Source organism: Heteronotia binoei, chromosome 2 (genome assembly GCF_032191835.1).
Source record: "Heteronotia binoei isolate CCM8104 ecotype False Entrance Well chromosome 2, APGP_CSIRO_Hbin_v1, whole genome shotgun sequence".
NCBI classification, from domain to species: Eukaryota; Metazoa; Chordata; class Lepidosauria; order Squamata; family Gekkonidae; genus Heteronotia; species Heteronotia binoei.
This window is the reverse complement of record NC_083224.1, coordinates 160,696,565-160,717,809: the sequence shown is the minus strand read 5'-3', so window position 1 is coordinate 160,717,809 and position 21,245 is coordinate 160,696,565. Positions and strand designations below refer to the sequence as shown.

General features: G+C 43.9%; 1 protein-coding gene across 1 annotated transcript in view; it reads left to right on the top strand.

Moving 5' to 3' along the window:
• Nucleotides 1–21,245, top strand: part of CRB1 (crumbs cell polarity complex component 1) — a 164,251-nt gene that overhangs the window by 22,289 nt on the left and 120,717 nt on the right. Inside the window, exon 2 of the mRNA XM_060232358.1 lies at nt 13,053–13,637. Within this exon, the coding sequence (XP_060088341.1) occupies nt 13,053–13,637 (585 nt within the window). The remainder of the gene's footprint in view (nt 1–13,052; nt 13,638–21,245) is intronic.

Sequence of the window (21,245 nt, the reverse complement as noted above, 5' to 3'; positions counted from 1 at the left end):
CATCACCATTGTTCTGTACAGGGATTTTTTGTGAGAAAAGCCCAGCAGGGATTCATTTGCATATTATGCCACATCCCCTGACACCAAGCCAGCCAGAACTGCGTTCCTGTGCGTTCCTGCTCAGAAAAAAAGGCCTGAAGAAAAGAAAGCTGCTGAGAGGTTGGAAAGGTTCCAAAATGATAACAACACAAAATCATTATTATCAGGCCTCATTTTGAATAGGAGCTCACAGAAGTGGAGCTTCAGAACCTCTAAATTTTATTGTGTTCTTTCTTTCTTACCCTCCCCACAATACTTGCTTCTGGGCTCCATGGTTCAAACCCCTGGGAGAATTTTGCTGAACTGCAAGATTTGACGAACTTTCTAATATTTTCCCCCACAAAAAATGGGAAAATAACCAAAACATATCAAGCAGACAGATGCAAATCTTCATCATGCCACTGTCGCCATACAGGAAAAAATTATTTTAAAAGTATGATGGGAGCAAGGTTTTATAATGCTTAATTCAAGAAGCATTTAAGGTAGATGCTGAGCTGATATAATTTAGTCCACCTTTCAGTGATGTCAGGGAGTGTGACATATGCAAATGAAGTGTGCTAATGAGCTCCAGCACCTCTTTTTCTATGAAATGACCTCTGATTATTATATAACAAGTGGAAATCACTTAAGTAAATTCTGAAATAGATCCAGAAAGTCTTTGGATTTCTGTATTATTCCTTCTCCTTTTATTCCCAGGTTGTGCGCAGCAGGGCCTTAGTATATTGTGAGAGCTGAAATGTCCCCTGTAAACATAAGCAACCAGACTGGGTGATCCACACTATGCCCTTATAGCAACAAGATCTCTCTCCTTTCTCTAAGAGATGGGGAATGACAGCAAGGCAATGCATAAGGGATACTCAGGATCATCATTACCTGGAAAGCACAGACCCATTCCTTAAGCCTTGAACTGAGCAGGTGAAGGAATGCTGGAGAGAGCAATGCTGGAAAAAGAAATCAGCAGGGCTATCTAACACTGCAAGGAGATGACTGTCCTTTTTTATTTTTTTGGGAAGGTGACAGCAGCGAGCGAAGTGTATGCTTGGCTTTGATCCAGAACAAAACAACACCTGTGCTCCTCCAAGTATCATAAGTCTAGGAAAACAGCGGTATAAAGGATGAGTGAGGAAGCCAAGATACAAGAAGAGAGCTTCACATACGAAGCTCGTGTCACTGGTGCATTGCAGCTGGCTTTCAAGATGCTCTACTGCTGCTCTCTTGTATCCACTTCCACGAAGTGGGGGATAAGGAAGCATTCTTCCGAGTGAGTGCTTTGGAGTGAGCGCCTTGTGCTGTTGTGAGCCAAAAGAGGAGTGTGTGTGTGGCTGCAGTGCAGAGAAACCTGTCACACAGTTTACTCTAATCTGTCTGTTGCTGCTGATCTACTCGTAAGGTGAAAAAGCCACGGTCTGCACCCAGATGAAAGAGCAGTAAAGCCAACAATGGATGAAGAAGTGCCATGCCAACTCCTGCCCTCATTCTCTTATGGGAGAGTAGCAAAATGAAAACTAGTGGAATAACCAGGTTTATAATTTGATGGTACAAAACTCTTTCAGCTCTTAGCAGTTTCCTAACAACATTTAAAAATTCATGTGCTTTTTCAGTCACACCTGTTACTGTTAACAACATGCTCTGCCTCTATGCCCCCCCTTTTGCATCTATATATGCATTGTTTCTGATGAAGTGCATTTGGAAAAAAAATGGTTATTTCTTACAGAAATTAGAAGGGCTTCTTCCTTTTGTTGCCATTGATGTTGTTGTTGGTTTCCATGGCAATCCTCTCCATTCAAGAGAGAAACCACGCAAATGGTTTCCATGACAACATACTAGGATGCTTCAGAAACAGGCCTGGAGTAAATACATTCAGAATTAAGTATCTTGGTGTTCTTACAGCTACACCATTTGTGCATCCTCATAAGGCACAACCCAAAGCCTTGTTTATTTTTTTTATTTTGCTATCAACTTGTCATTAACCTTTGAAAAACATAGGATGGATCTTCAATTGTTGCCTTTCTGCCCCTGGTTTTTATCTGTTTTGTCCTCCTGTGTGTATCTCTAGTACAGGGGTGGGGAACATTTTTTCTGCAAAGGGCCATATGGATATTTATAACATCATTCGCAGACCATAAAAAATTAGCTTAAAAAACAGTGCTCTGCCAAGGGAGAATGATTCAGGCCAGCAAAATTAATGCAAATAATTGTTTTTCTATTTGAAGTCATGTGGGGAGAGCTTAATCTGGCGCGCACACAGACACATGGCCCGCCGCCCTAGGCAAATGCATAGGTCCAGGGCTTTTTTGTAGAAAAAGCCCAGCAGGAAGTCAGTAGCATATTAGATCGCATCCCCTAATATTAGCATATTAGGTCACACACTTATTAGCATATCAGGCCACACCATCTGGAATAATCACATGCAAACTGAACTGTGACAGTAACTTTTCCAGGCCCTGCACCAATTCTGGCTGGCCAGCCAGGCCCCAGAAAGGCTGCCGCACAGTACATCTGGGCCCTGTGATCCCTGCCTAGCCCTGGGGAGGCTGCTGCACAGCACGGCTGGGCCCCATGATCCTCGCTGGCCAGCCAGGCCCCAGGGAGGCTGCCACATGGCTCGGTTCAGTCCAGCAATTCCCAAGGGCCACATCAAGTGACCTCGAGGGCCATATACGGCCCTCAGGACAGAGGTTCCCCACCCCTGCTCTAGTATATAAAGCCTCAGAATTGGGGATTTTTCTTTGGGTCAGACATTAAAAGCAACCCAAAATAATGCAGCATTTCACATTTTTTTTTTTATGAAATGCAAAAAATGGCATCTCTCAGTCTTTGGCATCCAGAAGTAACCATGTAGTCAGCATTAAGAAGAAGAGGTCCCATATTGACTGTGGATCGAAGCATTACAAGATGGTTCTTCACAAGGAAGGGTCCTGGCTCACTGACTGAAGAAGCAGAGACTGGATCTATATCCCGCCCTTCACTACCCAAAGGAGTCTCAGAGTGGCTTAAAAGCTCCTTTCCTCTCCCCTCCCCAAGGTCATCCAGCTGGCTTTATGTGGAGGCGTGGGGAATCAAACTCAGTTCTCCATATTAAAGCCCACCCCTTTTAATCACTGATTGAGCATCTGCTTTGTGTTCAGAAGTCCTCCATTCAGTCCCTGGCCTCTCCACTTAGGAGGAACATGGGGTAGCTGATGTGCAAGAGGCTTTGGAGAGCCACAGTCTAAACAAAACTGCCCTTGATAGATGAACAGTCTGCCTAGGCATAAGGCAGTTTCATCTGTATGTGCCCACTGAAGCACAAAATATATGAAGTTTAAAAACAAAAAGCTTGTAAATGTTTTCTGTTTTATTTTGCTGTTGAGCCACATCTTTTGTCTAAATGAAATTTAGCACTTGACTAATGAAACTGTGTCTCCAGAAGCAAAGCGATATGAAATGCAAACTTGTCAAAATTATTCAATTTCTTTCAAGACCATGACAAAACGATTTGTGGTGACAAGATAGTGTGGTTTGCTGATTAGATTAGAGAGTTAGACTAGGATCTGAGAGGTCCAGGTTCAAATCCCTGCTCTGCACTACTGAGTGGGTGACCTTGGGCAGTCAGCCTAACTTGCCTCACAGGGTCATTGTAAGAATAAAATGAAGCAGAGGAGAATGAGGTAAGCTATTTATGATCCCCACTGGGGAGAAGTGCAGGGTATAAATGAAGTTTATTAAGTAAGTAAATTTCCCCACATTAATGAATCAGTAGGCTTCCCAAATCCCCCGCTTGGCCTGGGGACCCCCGATTTGGAGCCTCCTCCCCCCGCGCGGCAAAAAAGGGAAAGCGGGAGGGGGGGAGAATGGCAGCCCTTCCCACCCAGCCTCGATCGCAGCAGCCAGAGCTCTTCCGTTTTCTCAGGCTGCTTCCTGCCCCCAGTCAGCTGGCCGGTGAAGGGAGGGGAGCCCAGCCCCGCCTCCAAAGGACCATGTGCCTTTGCACCTCCGGAGGTCAGTGAGTTCTGCTGGCTTCCTATTCCATGCCATAAAGTGCCCAGCTGTTGTGCCTGTGTTGCTGTGAGAAGCTGGCAGCAACTCGTGAGTAGAGAGGCCAGTCCCCTGCATCAGATTTGCCAGAAACGGAGGGGGGGGCAGAGGGGGAAGGGGGGTGAAGAGGGAAACATCTTCATTATTCCCTATGTGAAGATCGATTCTCATAGGGTATAATGGGGAATTGATTTGGAGGTTTCGGGGGCTCTGGGGGAGCTGTTTTTTGAGATAGAGGCACCAAATTTTCAATATAGTATCTAGTGCCCCTCCCCAAAGTATCCCCCAAATTTCAAAACGATTGGACCAGGGGGTCCAATTCTATGAGCCCCAAAAGAAGGTGCCCTTATCCTTCATTATTTCCTATGGAAGGAAGACATTTAAAAAGGTGTGCTGTCCCTTTAAATATGATGGCCAGAACTCTCTTGGAGTTCAATTATGCTTGTCACACTCTTGTTCCTGGCTCCACCCCAAAGTCTCCTGGCTCCACCCCCAAAGTCCCCAGATATTTCTTGAATTGGACTTGGCAACCCTATGAATCAGCAAAGTCTTTGTTTCACAACTGTGCCCGTTCTGTTAAAGAAACCAGGTTAAATTGGCATGAAACCTCTGAAGCACTCATGTAGACTTTCCAATGGTTAGGCCAGCACATGCAGAGGCCTTGCCTTGTAGAGTTGCACAAGATAAATAAGGGTAAACTGCAGCAGACATGAAGAGAAATGTCCTTAAGTGAGGGCTTGTGGCTTGTGCCTTGTGGCAGGTGGCTGTAGGTTGCCAGTTGGAGTGGTGAAAGAAAATGGACTGAAAGTAAGTACAGTTGCTGGAGCCTCTTTTTCCATGAACATGACTGAGTGTCATAAACTATGGAAATGGTTGGTGTAAAGCACTATGAGAAGGAAATGAGGGCACAGTTCTAATAATCGAAAGAGATCTCCATTTTCCCCTAGCCTACTGAAAACATGCTAAGAATAAATGAATGGGGAGCGGTGAACAGAACCGGCGCATCCATTAGGCAACATCCGGCAGTTGCCTCAGGCGCCGGCTCTTGGCAGGGCGCAAGCCTAGACTTTCCCCGCCCCATCAGGCTTGCTGGGGGGTGGCTTGCATGCCACACTCTCTCCTGAGCATGATATGCAAGCTAGCCTTGGCTTCCCCTCCCCATCAGGCTTCTAGCTAAGCAAGAAGTCCAAGGGGGGGGGGGCTTGCATACCTTGCTCGCTCCCAAGCTCGATACGCAAACCTCAGCTTTCCCTGCCCCATCAGGTTCCTTGCAAAGCAAGAGGCCTGGGGGGGTGGGGCTTGCGTGCCACGCTCACTGAGCGTGATATGCAAGCTAGCCTCGGCTTTCCCCGCCTCAATCAGGCTTCTAGCTAAGCAAGAAACCTGAGGAAGGAGTTTGCATACTGCACTTGCTCCCGAGTGCAATACGCAAGCCTCGGCTTTCCCTGCCCCATCAGGCTCCTTGCAAAGCAAGAAACCTGAGGGGGGGAGGGTTTGCATACCACTCTCGCTCCCGAGCACAATATGCAAGCTAGCCTTGGCTTTCCCCGCCCCATCAGGTGCGCGATACGCAAGCCTCAACTCTTCTCATCCCTGGCCTGCTTGATGGCATCACTTTTAACGTTATCGTGCTGGGCGGGCATGCTTTGCATGCACATGTCAATTTCGGGGAGGGGGGGGCGCTGTGCAGGAGTCTGCCTTTAGCAGCAGAATTCCTAGCACCGGCCCTGGGGTTGAATCTAAAGACAAAGGTATATGGATCTGTGTATACTGAAATTATTGTGATTATTGCAGCAGCCAGAGATAATCAGTGCTGTAGACTTACTGATCTTAACATTTAATGACAACACTTTCCTCCAAAATCCTTCTTTTTCAAAACATACTCTGAGCATTTTTGCTGAAGGGCTATGATTGAAAGAACTCTTGATGTGTAATTTGCCCTGCCAAAAACAGCCATGGCAGAAGGGTAGAGTTGCCGATCTCCTGGTAACACTTGGTGATCTCCTGCTAATACAGCTGATCTCCAGACAACTCCTGAAGAAAATGGCTGCTTTGGAGGATAGACTCTATGGCATGGTTCCTTGCTGAGGTCTCTCCTTTTCAAAAGCCCCGCCCTCTCCAGACTTCACTCCCAATATCTCCAGAGCTGGCAACCCTAGTTGATTATCATGACATTTAAGATAAGGGGGGGAGGTAGGATCGCCAACTATAGGTTGGGAAATTCCTGGAGATTTAGGGGCAGAGTCCACGGAGGGCAGAGTTTGGGGATGGGGGGAGCTCAGCAGAAATATGGTGCCACAGAAGTGTACCTTCTGAAGCTGCCATTTCCTCCAAGGGAACTGATTTTTGTAGTCTGGAAATCAGTTGTAGTTCTGGGAAAACTCCAGGCCCCACCTGGCGGCTGGCAGCCCTAAGGTGGATTTGGTTCACACAGGCTGGCCTTTAAAGATTACATAGCACAAGAAAGGGAGGCTTGGGTGAGGGTAGATATACCATTGAATTGCTCCATGATACTGTGGTCCTGTCAGTAGCACAGGAAAGTGCCACAATGGATGGGAAAGGACAAGGTTATCATCACAATGTGCTTCTGAATTTTCAATTGTAATTTGGAAACTGAGTGAAGAGGATTTCTATTTCTGTCTCACCCTTTTGCAAAAGACTCAGGGTGCCTAACAATGCTGTAAAAGGTAACAATAAAAAACAAGCAACACAAAGACTGAAAAGTCAGTCCAAACCAAAATCAGAATATCTTTGCCTACAGTCATCAATTTCAGATCCAACACATTTAAATTCCATTTCCAACAATCCCCTAGTTGGATTATTGATGGGCTACGATCAAGGAAGCTGGAGTATGAACCCTTGCTCTGCCATGGGATTTCAGTGGGGCACCTTGGTTCAGTCACTCTCAGCCTAATTTACTTTGCACAGGACTGTTGCTATAAGAATGGAGGAAGGGGAAAAAGTGGGGATATAAATAGACAAATATAGATAAATTTTAACAAAATGCCCTGTGGGGATGGGATGGGAAATTCTTGCATGGCCTTCAGAAAGCTAGAAGAGAAGAGGTCTGGCACATAGTTTCCAGGGGACTGATCCACCATAGTGGAGTTGCAACCAAGCTCTAGTCCAGCTTCTAGCGGAATTTAAAGGAGAAGGGCCGGCCCTGACACTAGGCAAACTAGGTGATTACCTAGGGTGCCGGCCTTCTGGGGGCACCAAATTGGATGCCCCCATGTGACTCAATGACGTTATCAGTGTAGGGGGGGGGGCAGAAGTTAGCCTTGCCTAAGGTGCCAGACAGTCTAGGTCCAGCACTGTAAAGGAGCTATCTGCAGGAAGGGACAGTGAACAAAGATCAATGGGCAGACCTGAGAGGGCTTAATGCTATTATGTGGCATGTTGCTGAGTCAGGGCTCATGCTCTGGAAGCAAGTAGGTGGGCAGGAACTAGGAGTCTGTGAGCAGCTTAGACTGCAAGAACACTGCAATGTTCAGACTGAAGAGCTAGGTTAAAGTTAGATGCTCTATAGGACCAAGTGGAACCTTATTGTTCTCCTGACTTCTGCTGAGCTGGTAGCTGAAACACCATCCTCTGACTGTTTGCAGCTGCAGAGTAGCTGACAGCAGGCCACCAACAGCTCCCTCCTCTGGCAAGCTACCACGGTGGCCAGAAAGTAAGTTCCCGAAGTCTTGCTGAGAGAACTGCTGGAGCTTAACACGCTGCAAAGAATGATTGGTACATTTTTATATTATTCCTCTGTACCAGTCTATGTTTCTTTGTCCTCTCACATGCTTCATCTCTCTGTCTTCTAAGCTGCGGGATCAGAGCATGGCATCTCTGCCTCTCTTTTCTTGCTGCAAATGTCTGGGAAAAATCACTTCTCATCTCTTGGGCTCCTCTTAAGCTTATGTGCCCGTGCTCTCATTCTCATTGGCTCTTCCTCATGTAGCATCCAAGGACACGGCATAACATGCGCACCCTTCCAGGGTTGCATTTTCCAGGGAGTTGTCAGCAGATTTATGAGCTGTCTTTTTCATTACCTATCACAGCCTTTTCCAAACAAGTTGAGACATGCCTAGGTGTACCATAGCAAAGAACTCTCTGATACCATGCCGACCACCTTGGGCAATGAATATACTTCCAGTAGAATCAGTTATTTCAAAACCCTTCTTAGGGCCATAGGATGTGAAGCGATTTCACAGGCAATGCAATGTGAACACAGCAGTGCTATAATCTCAGTGACAGGTTTGGTTTCTTTAAATAGCTGGTGAACACAAGGGATATCCACACACAACTTGGAACCACAGCCTCAGGAAGAAAACTTGGCTGATACTTTGGAAATAGTTGTGGCACCACATTCTCAGTGGCCCAGCCTAGTTTAGAGAATATTCCTCAGGTGAAATGATGTCATGTAGCACATGGCTAGATGCACAAAGGGTGTTTCCAGCTTATGAACTGTGTTTAGTCATGGTAATATTTTTGTGCATGACCAGCACACAAATGTGACAGCATGCTAACACACTAATTGCCCACAGGATAGATGGCAACCATGCAAAAGTCTTTACTGAACTTGCCTCATCTACACAGGATCAGAATGAAGGGAACTGCAACCAATTCTGTTCCCATATATCCCCATCCAACAAATGCAGTCTTCCAGTTATCACCTTCTAGTCTTTCTCTACTTAAGGTGGTCCGATTGATATATACTAGAGCCCCATTCCATTTCTATAGTGGCTTCCACTTTGTGGAATGGGCTCCCTAAGCTGGAATGGGGAGATGCTTTCTTTAGACATTTTTAGGAGGTCATTTTATTTATGACGGCATTTAAGCTGGGGGAAGAATGTCAATTGAGTTTTATTTTCTATGTTTTCTTTTCTATGTTTCTAATTTTGGTATCGTAAGCTTCTTTGAACCATGAGGGAAAGGCAGGGTATACATATTTTGAAACCAATCAACCTATCTTATCTCACATGTTGGGCTAGGTTCCTTCCAGGGCAGGGGTAGGCTGAGGTCACTGATCAGTCATGGCAACAACTCTCCAAGGTCACAGGTGCCAGCGATTCCAAACTGTGCTATCTCAGACACTTAACTGCAGATACCAGAGTTATACCTTGTGACCCTCTACATACAAAACATGCCCTACCCCTGAACTATGGCCTCTTCTCAGTGGTCTCCAGCACGGGCTAAAAGAAGGAGTCTGAAGTTAATAGCCTAACATGCAAAAACTTGAAAAGTATTGTACCTACTTGTTGAACATCCTTTAAAGTTACATTTAAAAAAACCCAACATGATGTATGGGCCAAAAAGTTAACACTAAATATTCATAGACTTTGAGCAAGGAAACTAGTAGGAAAATGTAGACCACTATAAAGCAGAGCTTCTTTATTGTGAAGTTACTGTGAAGTAAGTTACTGTCTTGCATACATTACGCATTGTATTGAAGAACTCCATGATAATAGCATCCAGGATCATGATGATAACTGGTGTTTATCGCCTAAACAATGCATATGAGAGCATATAAGTATCTTTCTACGCTTCAGAGTCTTGTTCGGCATCACAGTATTAAAATACAATTTATTAACTAATAATATCAAATTAATTAATTTTAAAATGCTTGTTTTCTACCTATTAGCTGCCAGGGTGGAGAGACACTGATATCTCATCTGCTCTGCAGGTAGAATGTCCCAGGTTCAGTCCCCAGCATTTACATCTGAAATGACCAGGTAGTTGGGTGATGTGAAAGACAGTACTGGCTTTAATAGACCTTGGAAGCTGGCAGACTTTGGGGGAAGGATCGGGAGGTCTGATTAAAAGCCCAACTTTAAGTTTTATTCCAAAATACATAGTGTGTACACATTAGCTAGAAAAAATAACAAAATTTGGAATTAACTAAGATAATGATGGCCTAGTGAATTATCAACAATATGTGCCACTGTTTACAAAGTTTGGCAAATGCTATGTCTAGTCGCGACAAGCCCTAATGAAGCCAGTTTGCATTCACTGAATATAGTGCTGCATTATTTAAAATTTAGTGCTATCTGATTTGTCCAACATTTCCAAAGAAATATTTTTTTTAAGAAAGTGGACAATAATATAGTGGAATGAAATACTAACCCAATTTATAAAGGTTTTCTAAGGTTTAAGTAAGTTCTACCATTGGTTTTTCCTGCTTTATTCTGCTATCATTTGCAAATACTGATCTCTCCCAACAGCTTCATTTTGATGAGATCTCTGTAATATCTGGCTACTATTGAATAACCAGTAGATGGCAGGCTTGACTATGAACAAATATTTCTTTGGGCAAAATTACCACTGAGATTCTAATATATTCCATTTTCTGAAGGGGGGAATTCTTTTTGCCAAGAATCTTGGTTACATCCAACAGGCTTAACGATGGGGTAAAATGCTTGGCATTAATTCCTTGAGAAATTAGGTTAATGCCGCAATGCCTTTTAAAGAGACTGGGATAATTACCTCATGTGTCAATCAATCTAAATCCAAACTGATCGGCAGTTTAATTTTTTTCAGATGTTAAATATTAATTTTTTAAAGAATCTGTGCCAAGCCAGGTCACTGCTAAGTGATCTTAATTGGGTGGGAATGGGAGAAGATTTGTGTGGGTCTTCTCATTCTGTGCATGAAGCTGCCTAGACCCTGCTCCCAACATCACTCTGGGCTCCCCCCTCATGCCTCCTCCTCTCACACCCTTTATGCTCCCTTCAGACAGTGTTAATTGGGACAATATTCTTTTCCTAAGAACAGATGTTTGTATGTGAACAGATGTGCCCATACGCAGCATGCTCTCACCCCCTAGCATGGGTTACTCTGCAGGTTGTGGCATACAGGGGAGGCAGCTCCTGTGGAATCAGATACTTGTCTTCCTGTATAGCGAGGTCAGATATGGGGAAGTCTCGTCTCTCTCTTTCTCTGTCTCCATTATCATCAGCTAGTTTGGCAAAGTACTGAGGGGAACATCTGATGTTCAGGAAGAAGAACACTTCTGTTGCTGCTCTGGAAAAACGAGTACAGTTCTGAACACCCAAGACTGGTTCACACATCCATCTTTTGGTGTTTCTCCTCACAGGGGCCACAGAGTGCATAAACTCATTACACTGAATAATGTTTAGGTGGGAAGAACATGGAAGTGAGGCCTCAGATGGTTCTTTCCCACATGTAAGGTATAGCTTGTCAATGGGGTTACTTGGACCTCTGCTTTCATATTCTTTAAATATTAAGAATGATTATATTTTCAGAGCATTGTGTGTCCTCTAGTTCTCATAACTATGCAGAAAACACAACCTGATATTCTTCTCCTGACACACCAAGCCTTGTCCACCTGCACTCTTTTAATCATTGAGAGGTGTTTAGGAACAAAGATGCAAACAGCAAGGAAGGACATTGTGTTGGTTTTTTAAAAATCTTTTTAAATGACAGTTTATTTCCTTTTGCAAATGCAGCTGCTAGCCTTGCTATTTCAAGGAGGAGAAGGGGGGGGTATTTCATCCTTTCTTCTTCTGCTTTTTTCTCTTGGGAGGGTAGGAAAAGGCCACCCTGAGCTGTTTTTATCCTTAGGAATAATACAGTTACCAGTACATTTTCACGTGATGGCAAAAGTAGCTCAGAGGTGGCTTTTTTCCCCAGCAAGAAAGCAACAGCAGAGGAAAGAGTTGAAGTCCACCCCCATGCTGCTCTTCTTTTCTGTAGCAGGAACTCCTTTGCATATTAGGCCACACACCCCTGATGTAGCCAATCCTCCAAGAGTTTACAGTAGGCACTGTAAGCTCTTGGAGGATTGGCTACATCAGGGGTGTGTGGCCCCATATGCAAAGAAGTTCCTGCTACAAAAAAAGCCCATTGCATTTGCAAAAGGAAAACTTCATTTAAGATTAATGAGGGTGGGGGAAGGAATGACCTTTTGTTTGACCCAAAGAGACTGAGGAATCTGGAAGTCACCTCAAACAAATCCCGATCTCTCAGCTTCCCCATCCCCACCCCATCTGTGATATATTGCTCACCTACTTTACTTAGTTGGTGTAAGGATTACCACAAGGTACTGAATGCGAAGTGCTTTGAGCATGTATAAAAATGGCATTATCATCTCACAGGGTTTGTTGTTATGGAACATACCCCTTCAGTCTCAAAGAGATGACTTTATCTTGATAGCAGGAAGTGCTTCTTTAATGACCTTTATGTGGCTGGTGGCCACTCCAAGTCACTGGAATTTGTGATAACTGCTCCCTTTTTCCTGCCTGGGAAGTTTGACTCAGTTTTATGGTTCATTTCAGGCCAAGGAAAGAGAAGGAAGCCTCCCTTTTACAGTCAGCAAAATCTAGTCTTAGAGAGCTGTACAACTGCATTAAATGTACAGATGCCTTTCTCGAAGTATTGCTGCCCAAGTGGGTGCCTACCCTCTGCCCTTTGCTCAACATGTTGGTAGATAAACACATACTATAAAAACACCTTAAACCTCCGCTTCTCTCTTGGACTCCACACAAGGAAGCTAACCCTGTAAAAAAAGCTGCTCTGAAACTCCTTGCCTCTCAGGAAAGCTGGGAACATGAAGCACTATTGTTCACACTGAGTGAGTGAGTGTACACCTGTGGCAGTGCAGTCTCCATCCACACAGTCTTGCATCAAAATGGTATGAAATATTTCATTAGGCAAAAGAAAATGATAAAAGTAAGTAAAACAATGGATGAGCGTGAACCGTTGTGATGTCTCATGCCAGATCCAAGACTTTTTTTTTTTCAGTTGCATTTATTCAGTTAGCTGTATGGCTGCCAACCTTTGGTGTTTGGGGAAAAAAAAGATTATGAGCTAGGCCCACCCATCATCAAATAAGGAGAATTACAATCACAAGGGGTTTTGGCATTCATCCTGGGATCTTGGTACTTCTTTTACGTCATAATGTTTCTTCTGTGTGACAGTTTTTGTTTGTTTTGTTTATTGCTATATGTTTCTTGAGTGGCCCACTAATCTGTGCCTTTCATTCTCAGAATCATTTTGCGTCAAAGATGACCCCAGGTGCCTGTCCAATTCTTGCCAAAAGGACTCTGAATGCAGCAGTGCTGCAGAGAATGTTAGCTGCCGTTGCCTGGACTTGCTGGGTGACCCTTCAGCAGTGGACTGCACTCAAGCCGACGATCCTTGTTCCTCCAGCCCTTGCTTTCACAATGCCACCTGCTTAAGTGCTGCAGGAAACCTTAGCTTTACTTGCAACTGCCCCGTGGGGTACAATGGAACTACCTGTGAAACTGCCATCAGCCCATGTGGCTCATATGTTTGTAGGAACGGAGGCACCTGCCAGGATGAGCCTGGAGGCTTTGTTTGCTCCTGCCCCGAAGGGTACACGGGTACTCACTGTGAAACTGACATTGATGACTGTTTTTCCAACCCATGCCTCAATGGAGCAGTGTGCAGAGACGGGATCGGTGGGTACTCCTGCTACTGTGTCCCAGGCTACCAAGGGAAGCACTGTGACCTAGAAGTGGATGAATGTGTTTCAGAGCCTTGCCTGAATAACGCAACATGCCTGAACTTGATAGGGAAGTACAACTGTGTTTGCCGTCCAGAATACACAGGTAAGAGGCCATGGCACAGTATAGATTCACACAGATGCAAACATGCTCTTCCTCAATTACTTCTGGAAGACAAGGGTAGTTCAAGGGTACAAAAAGGCAGTGGGACTCAGATGACCAAACACTGCCTTTCTAAGTGCTGGAGTGGTAGACTCTTTTGTGAGGTAAATGTACTCTCCTCAGTTCTGTTAGATATCAATATGTTCCATTTTCAGACTTTTTGAGGCGAATGTATAAAAGTTTAATTTTCATATTTCCTAGTAGCTGAAGTGCAGTGGACTATCTGTGTGAAAATATATTTTTGATACCTCCATGAGTTGGTCAGGCAGCACCTAATGCCTCTGCCACCTCGTTTCTAAAGAGACACAGGTTGAGACTCAGCATGCAGAGAGCGACAAGTCACAGACGTAAACCAAAGAGGTATGGTATTGGTATGCTGTGTGTCAGATCGTTCCAAACTATGTGATTTGTCTAGACAGATAGCCACATAGCCATCTATAGAATATTCAGAAGTATCATCCAGCAAGCTCATCCATTGCACAAGAGCCACTTGGGTACCCACTGGGAATTAATAAGGAGAGGAATAAATAACTGGAAACTTTTTTTCCAACCCAAATCTCTCTCAAATTTTGGATACTTTAAGTTCTTAGGGCCTTGACCTGGCCATTTTCCCTCTCCCTATCCTTTTTTCCTGTCTCCTTCATTGGCATTCAATTGACCTCAACATTCCATGGTTTCTGTAGAATGATGAGTATGCTTAGTCCTCATCAGGCCATTTTAGGGGGTTTTTTTCCTTTTAGCATTTTACAATCTAATACTTGTCTGCATATGTAGGGTGTTTAGAAACCCCTGCTGTTTTGCTACTCTCTTTATAGGTACTTGAATATCAACTTTTGGTATTAGATGGAAGAAGGTGGGGGCTGTTAGGCATCACAGGATGGAAAAACAATTTTCCCTCACCCCGCCCCTTCAAATCTTCTACTGCAGAATTGTAGAAGTTAATATACCATGCCCTGTGGAGAATATTCACTCATCATCAGTCTATTTGTGGTTTTCTTTTCTTGTGGGTGGGGGTGATATTATTTTACAAAGGCATTTCTTTGCATCCCTTTAAGTACCTAGAGACCCCTACCTCATATACGGGTAGCCCAGTTTTGTTACTTTTGGGATCAGCACAAGGGATAGACACTATATTATTTAATATAGCAAAGAGTCCAGTAGCGCCTTTAAGACTAAAAAAAGTTATTGTAGCATAAGTTTTTGGGAAAACTGGACTCTTTGCAGCAACAGACTAACACGGCTAACTCCTCTGGATCTATGATTATTTAATATAGTTGTGATTAAAACCTCTGAATCACTGGCCTACAAAGTGTTTTGGTTACCAACTTTTACTTTGTGGAAAGTTGTTTGGAGGCTTCCACTAATCAGTTCTTGATACACCAAACAGTTCTGCTTACTTACCCTAGGGTTGCCAGCTGGCCTGGATGGAAAAAATGCCCCATCCCTTTAATAGGGGCTTAATGGGATGTTATGTATCAGATCATGTTATCTATTTCCATGCCATGAAAAGCTTCAAGTGCCAATTTATGTATATTAAGCCTCTGTTAAAGAGCCAGGGCACATTTCTCCAGACTAGTAGGCAATCCTACCTATGCCATTTTGCATGTCCTGTACTTAGAAGCTTCCCCCCCCCCCCTTTACCTGCTTCTCATATTTTGGAAAATCTGCATTCACATTCCCCTAGTTCATGCATACGCTTTCCTATCTTTAAGGCTACCCATTGCAGCAAAGCTAATCCTGTCCCTTTCCATTAAATGGGAAGAATATACCACTTTATATTTTTATTTATTTACTTAATACCCCAACCTATCCCACGAGTGGGCTTAGGGTGGCTTATATAGTGAAGTACTAAAAAGTGTAGCCATATGAGAATGAACCTCCATCTGGAAACCTCCATTCTTCACCATCACACCCAGTGAGAACTGGAACAAAGGCTTTGGCAGATCTCTCTCCAGTCCTAAATTTGTGGAGCCTGAGGGCACCTCTGGAACTTTGACAGGGTGTGGTAGGTGTTGCCACAAACAGACTGCTATGGAAGGCAGAGCCAGCCTTGGAACCAGAGCAACTTGGGCCACCTGTACAGGAAAGGGAGGGGTCAAGACTGTTGGGAAGGGGCTTGAGGAGGTAATGGTCAAGGCAGGCGGCAGCTTACCTACAGCGCAGATCCTTATGCACTGGCTGCAGATGGCCTCCAAGAGACTTTGAAAAATTTGTATGGTAGTGACCAAAGAACCAACAGCCAGTTAGAAGCCCGGCTAGGCAATTGCCTCATCTGGTCTTGCCCACTTTCCATGAGTTTGCCAGGAAAGATTTCAGCACTGTTCTGTCAGGGAACACTGCCCTGAAACAAGTCAAGACAAATGAACAGGAATGAATTGCTGAGCTCCCTAACGGGAAAACTCTGTTTGATATTAGAGAACCTTTTGCCAGTGTCACTAATGAGTCAGTGGGCAAACCCAACATTGCCAGCTCTTTTAACACTGTTCAGTCCCAAACAAGGTTCCTATTAAAAATGAGTTTTCTACCAGAACTGTAGTCTTGGTTTTAAAGTTTGTCCACAAAACTGTTACATGACACAGAAATGGATGGAGGTTAAACCCATATTCACTTCAGGGAAATGTTTTCACTTAGTTCCCTTATCAAAAGAGAAAAATTAAGCTATGCCTTTCTTCCTCCCACGATACTGAGTTGTTGCAGTGCTTTGCAGTACGCAGTTCTTACACCAGTAAGAAACCACCTTGCATACTTATTTTTAAGTGCACAGTCTGGCTAGGAGGACTCGTGCTTGTTCTTGGAGATGAGAAGCTGGAGTCTTTCTCAGCCAGTATAACTGCTTTGACTGAGAACAGGAGCCAGTCTTTTTATTTCTTCCTCTAGTGCAGAACTTCTGTTAGTATACAGTCTTGTCTAATGGAAGGCTGCAGGACCCTTACACGGGGAAGCTTTCCACTGGGGTAGAGAGGGCAGCCCTTCTCAGCCAACAGACCCAATGGCTCCACAGCGCCTGTTTAGAAATTGTATGGAACATCTAAAAAAAATTGAATCTCTCTATAATGAAAAACTCATTTTTCCAGTCACCAAACAGAGATTTGGAACCTTCACCAATAATTCCACCCAAGAATTCTTACAAATTACAGCTTTTCCAGGCACAACAACATGAAATGTTTGTGCAAACATGTGCACAGTCAACACCTCTGGGGTTCAATCTCTTCATATTGAATACTGGAGTGCACCAGACATTTGATATTCACCTTCCATAGTTCCAGCTTCCATTCATCCACAATCTATTCTTTTTGTTGTTGATGATGATGAGCAAGTCATATTACATACTAAACTTAGTCTCTTTCTCTTTTGAAGCCCTTCTGTATCCTCCACAATCAACAGTCATCTTTACCCACTTTTACATTCCTGGGTCTCCATGCCCACTTGGTTTTCCTATCAATCCTCTTCACCGCCAGTATTGGATACAATTTTCCCCTCTCATATTACGAATCTCCAGGTTCATTTGACTTTTTCAGTTCAACTATGCTATGCTTTCCATATAATGCAGAGGAAGCTTGCTTTCTCCTCATTTTCCTGTACCACCTTCTGGACACCATCCCATTATGTTCCTGACTACCCGGTAAGTCTCTTACTGTGAAACTGAAGGTACTGAGAAATGCTGAAACTCTTATAAGTAACATTTTAAACTGTGGGTCAGTATTTCAAAGAGTGCAACACTTTCTGAGAAGTATTCTGTACCATCTTTGATGCTGTTTTACGATTTTGCAAAGAGGAACATTCTACCACCCCAAAGTGTTTTGAAAAACTAGGTATTTCCTTTGATCGATTTTTATGGTTTTGATGGACACGATAAATACCTCGGTACATTTTTTAAAATATGAAAACATTTTTGTCTTTGACTTTTTATCATCATTATTACTGAATATAATTGCAGAAATTGTGTATGGACTGAGAAAACAAAAGAAAGACAAAGGCCAACAGAGTGGTTTTTTCCACATAGGTTCTTTTGTCAGTTCTGGCCTCATACTGCTTTAGATTATCCTCTGATTTCTGCATGCATTCTTGTGCCTTTATTTTACACTTCGGGTTTTTTGTTTTATCCCTGTTCCCCCACCTGGTTCTTTTGAGACTACTTTTACCTCATTTTTTTTTTATGGAAGCCCTTTCTGACTCACCTTTTCCCTCATGCATAATGTTTCTGTAGGTTGTCCCTCCCAGATCCACCCATCTCCAGCCCACTGCTGAATTATTGGACTGCCATTGTCAAACCACCACCTCTCCCCTACCCCCCTAAAGACAAGTGATTTATTTTAATGGCACTAAATATTGATATATCACTGGAGCATTGTAACAATAGACCTTTAAAAATACTCATTATTGATGGGACATGAGGAAGAAAATAAACTGACTCCACAACTGTGAAAATGCAGGAAGGCAGACACACAGAAGAACCGTGCCCAAACCGATTCCAATGCTTGTGGATTGACACCCAAGAAAATCAGAAGTAAATCAAGAATGCAGAAAAGCCCAATATGTTCTTAGAAATCCTATTTCCTGGTAATCTTATTTCACTCAGGCACATCTGATCTGTTGAGATTTCTTATAATACACTTTGATACTGGACATTATTTTAATAATGTACCCTAAAATCTAGTCACATTTACTGGAGGAATGAAGGGCCCATGCAATGGACTGTTTGGCACCTGTGTTCCATTTAGTTTATAAGAAAATGGCCACAATCCTCTAAAGTGTTCTTAATCTAAAACAAGATTCAATGAGTCTGTTTTATTGCTGTATTGTGGCCAGTGTATTCAGGAGCAGAACGCTAAGATATATCCTCAAACATTTTTACTTTGTTTCAGGGGTGGAATTCTAGCAGGAGCTCCTTTGCATATTAGGCCACACACCCCTGATGTAGCCAATCCTCCAAGAGTTTACAAGGCTCTTTTTTGTAAGCTCTTGGAGAACTGGCTACCTCAGGGGTGTGTGGCCTAAGATGCAAAGGAGCTCCTGCTAGAATTCCACCCCTGTTTTGTTTAATAATAATGAAACAGAAATGACCCAGATTTACTTTCTGGAGCAGGAAAGTTTAAAAAGTTACTAGCCCCCAGGTCCCAGCAAGGAATCCCCCAGTTTGGGGGGGCTTCTCCCCCCTGTGGACCCACTGGCTGGCAGGGAAAACCCCTCCCCGAAGTGCAGGGAACACTCTGGTTTTTGGGCAAACTCTCTCGTTTAAGCCCAGTTTAACCATAGAGTTTGTCCAAAAACCAGAGCATCCTGACACAATGATATCACTTCTGGGTGACATCATTGCATTGGGGATGACATGCAATGACCCCCAAATCTCCCCACTGGATGAGCAAGGAGACCTGGCAACCTTATTAAAATGGTATTAAAGAGCCTACAACTAGGACTGATCTATAGGTTTTTTAATGCACATTTTCTGCAGGGTCAAAAAGGCCTTTTTGTTCTTTGAATGATTTTTAGCACCCTTTGTGAAAATATTTACTTAGTCATTTACACTGCCCTCAAAAATTCCCTAGCTGAAATGCTCACAGAACCAAATCTGATTATGAAGAATTCTGATATCATCCCACTAACTATAAGAACCCTAACTGGTGGCACTGTGTCTTTGACTAAGCCTTTGGAAGAATGAAGCAGCAGCAGCTGAAGGGTAAAAATTGGCAATGAAAAAGTGGTCTCCAGGAAAAATGACTGCACCATTGAGTTCCAACACTCTACGTGTACCCACACAAACATAGACAAGTGTTGTTTCAGCAGAATATTTTACTCCATTAAATTGCTATTTTGAACCCAAAAATAAAAAGTGGGGGGAAATTCAATGCAGCAGTGCCTTTAAAAAAAAAACTGCCTAAACAGATCAGGTTTACTGGACAATTTCCAGAAAGGCAGAGAGAGAAAACAGCAGATGCTGCATAGCATAAAAAGACATTATGAGGGCTGTAAGCATTTTCAGAGAACGAGAAATAAAAAACATAGCTTAAACTACTTTCATATACGCACACACTTCTGGAAAAAACCCCGCAAATCTCATGAGGTATGTCAAAAGGTAGCAACAGATCTCTTCTGTTGACTGGCATGGACTTTATTTGGAAGCCTGCCTTCAGTTAAGATCCATCAGGCGCTCACCGAGTGTTATTTCAAACGAGAAGCTTGTTGCCTTCCTGCCACCCTGCTGCTACCAGTAGGTGTCTCGGCACAGGCCAAGTGATGAGAGAAACTACAGAACAACAGGAAAGCCAGAGAGGAGAAAGAAGGAAAAGCCTATTAACTGCCAGCATGGCCGCTCTGAAATGATCACATCCAACCTGGGCCTCCTGTTGTACACAGGAAGCGGCATTTGTAACAGGCCCTGTCAGCCAGACCTGAGGCTGTAGCTGTAGCACAGGAACAAACTCGCCTTGATGGACAGAAGTGGGGGGCATACTTCCCCTTTGGGGACAACAGGAGAGAGAGAACCAATTTAAAGCAAGGGAGGGCAGAAATGAAGAGTTTAGACAAGATGGGGTTGCCCAGCAGGGCTGGTGACCTTATTGCGAAGAGACCTTGGGAAGCAGGCGCCTAAGGGGCACTTTTTGCTGCCTCCGACCACTCCCCCCCCCCCCAGTGTGTTATTTTAACTTTTTCACTTCATTGCACCTCATCATTTGAATACTCTGACAAGGATCACGTATCATCAACATGTCACAGAGGAAAACAGGGACACTTTGCTTCACTTGTAACCACTACTCTGACACAACGGCTTGCTTACTACCTGAGCACCCCATGCTCCTCAAACAGGCCTGAGCCCCCTCCTCCACCTCTTTGATGTCGCATTATAGCCTGTGGTGCACTGGTTTCCAAGGGAGGGTATGCCAGTAAACTTAACATGTGAGAATGTTTAGCATCACTATGGATCTGGTTTTCCTTCTTCTAGAACAGGTACAACTGAAAACACCCTCTGCAACTGGATATTACTTGGACCAGCAGCTGCTGCAGATTGTAAGATAAATTACACACTGACATTTTATGTCCGTGGCACCTGGAGATCTCCCACTATTACAATTGATCTTCAGATGAACAAGATCAGTTCCTCTGGAGAAAATGGCTGCTTTGGAGGGTGGATTCTGTGGCATTATATCCTCCTCAGGTCCTTCCCCTCCCCAAATCCCACCCTTCCCAGGCTCTGCCCCCCAAATATCCAGGTATTTCCCAACCCAGAGCTGGCAACCCTAACATGCATTGACATGACAGTCAGAGTGCATCTTTTCCTGTTTTAGCAGTGGTCCTACAGAAGCTAGAGATTCAGAGGTAGCAAAGCATGCAGCATATGTCAACTAGGAATCGTTTTGTAGAAAAATAGGTGGCGGAGATCATTGAGAGATTGTTATGTAGCTGCACCTACTATTCAATGGACAAGGAGGTGGAACTCTCAGAAGGAGGAGGTGGAACTCCCAGAAAAGTTCAGGAGCTGTGCTCCTGTGAGCTCCCACTGAATCCAAGGCCTGATGTCAACCCTATACAAAGCCAGGTCAGGGAGTTTTAACT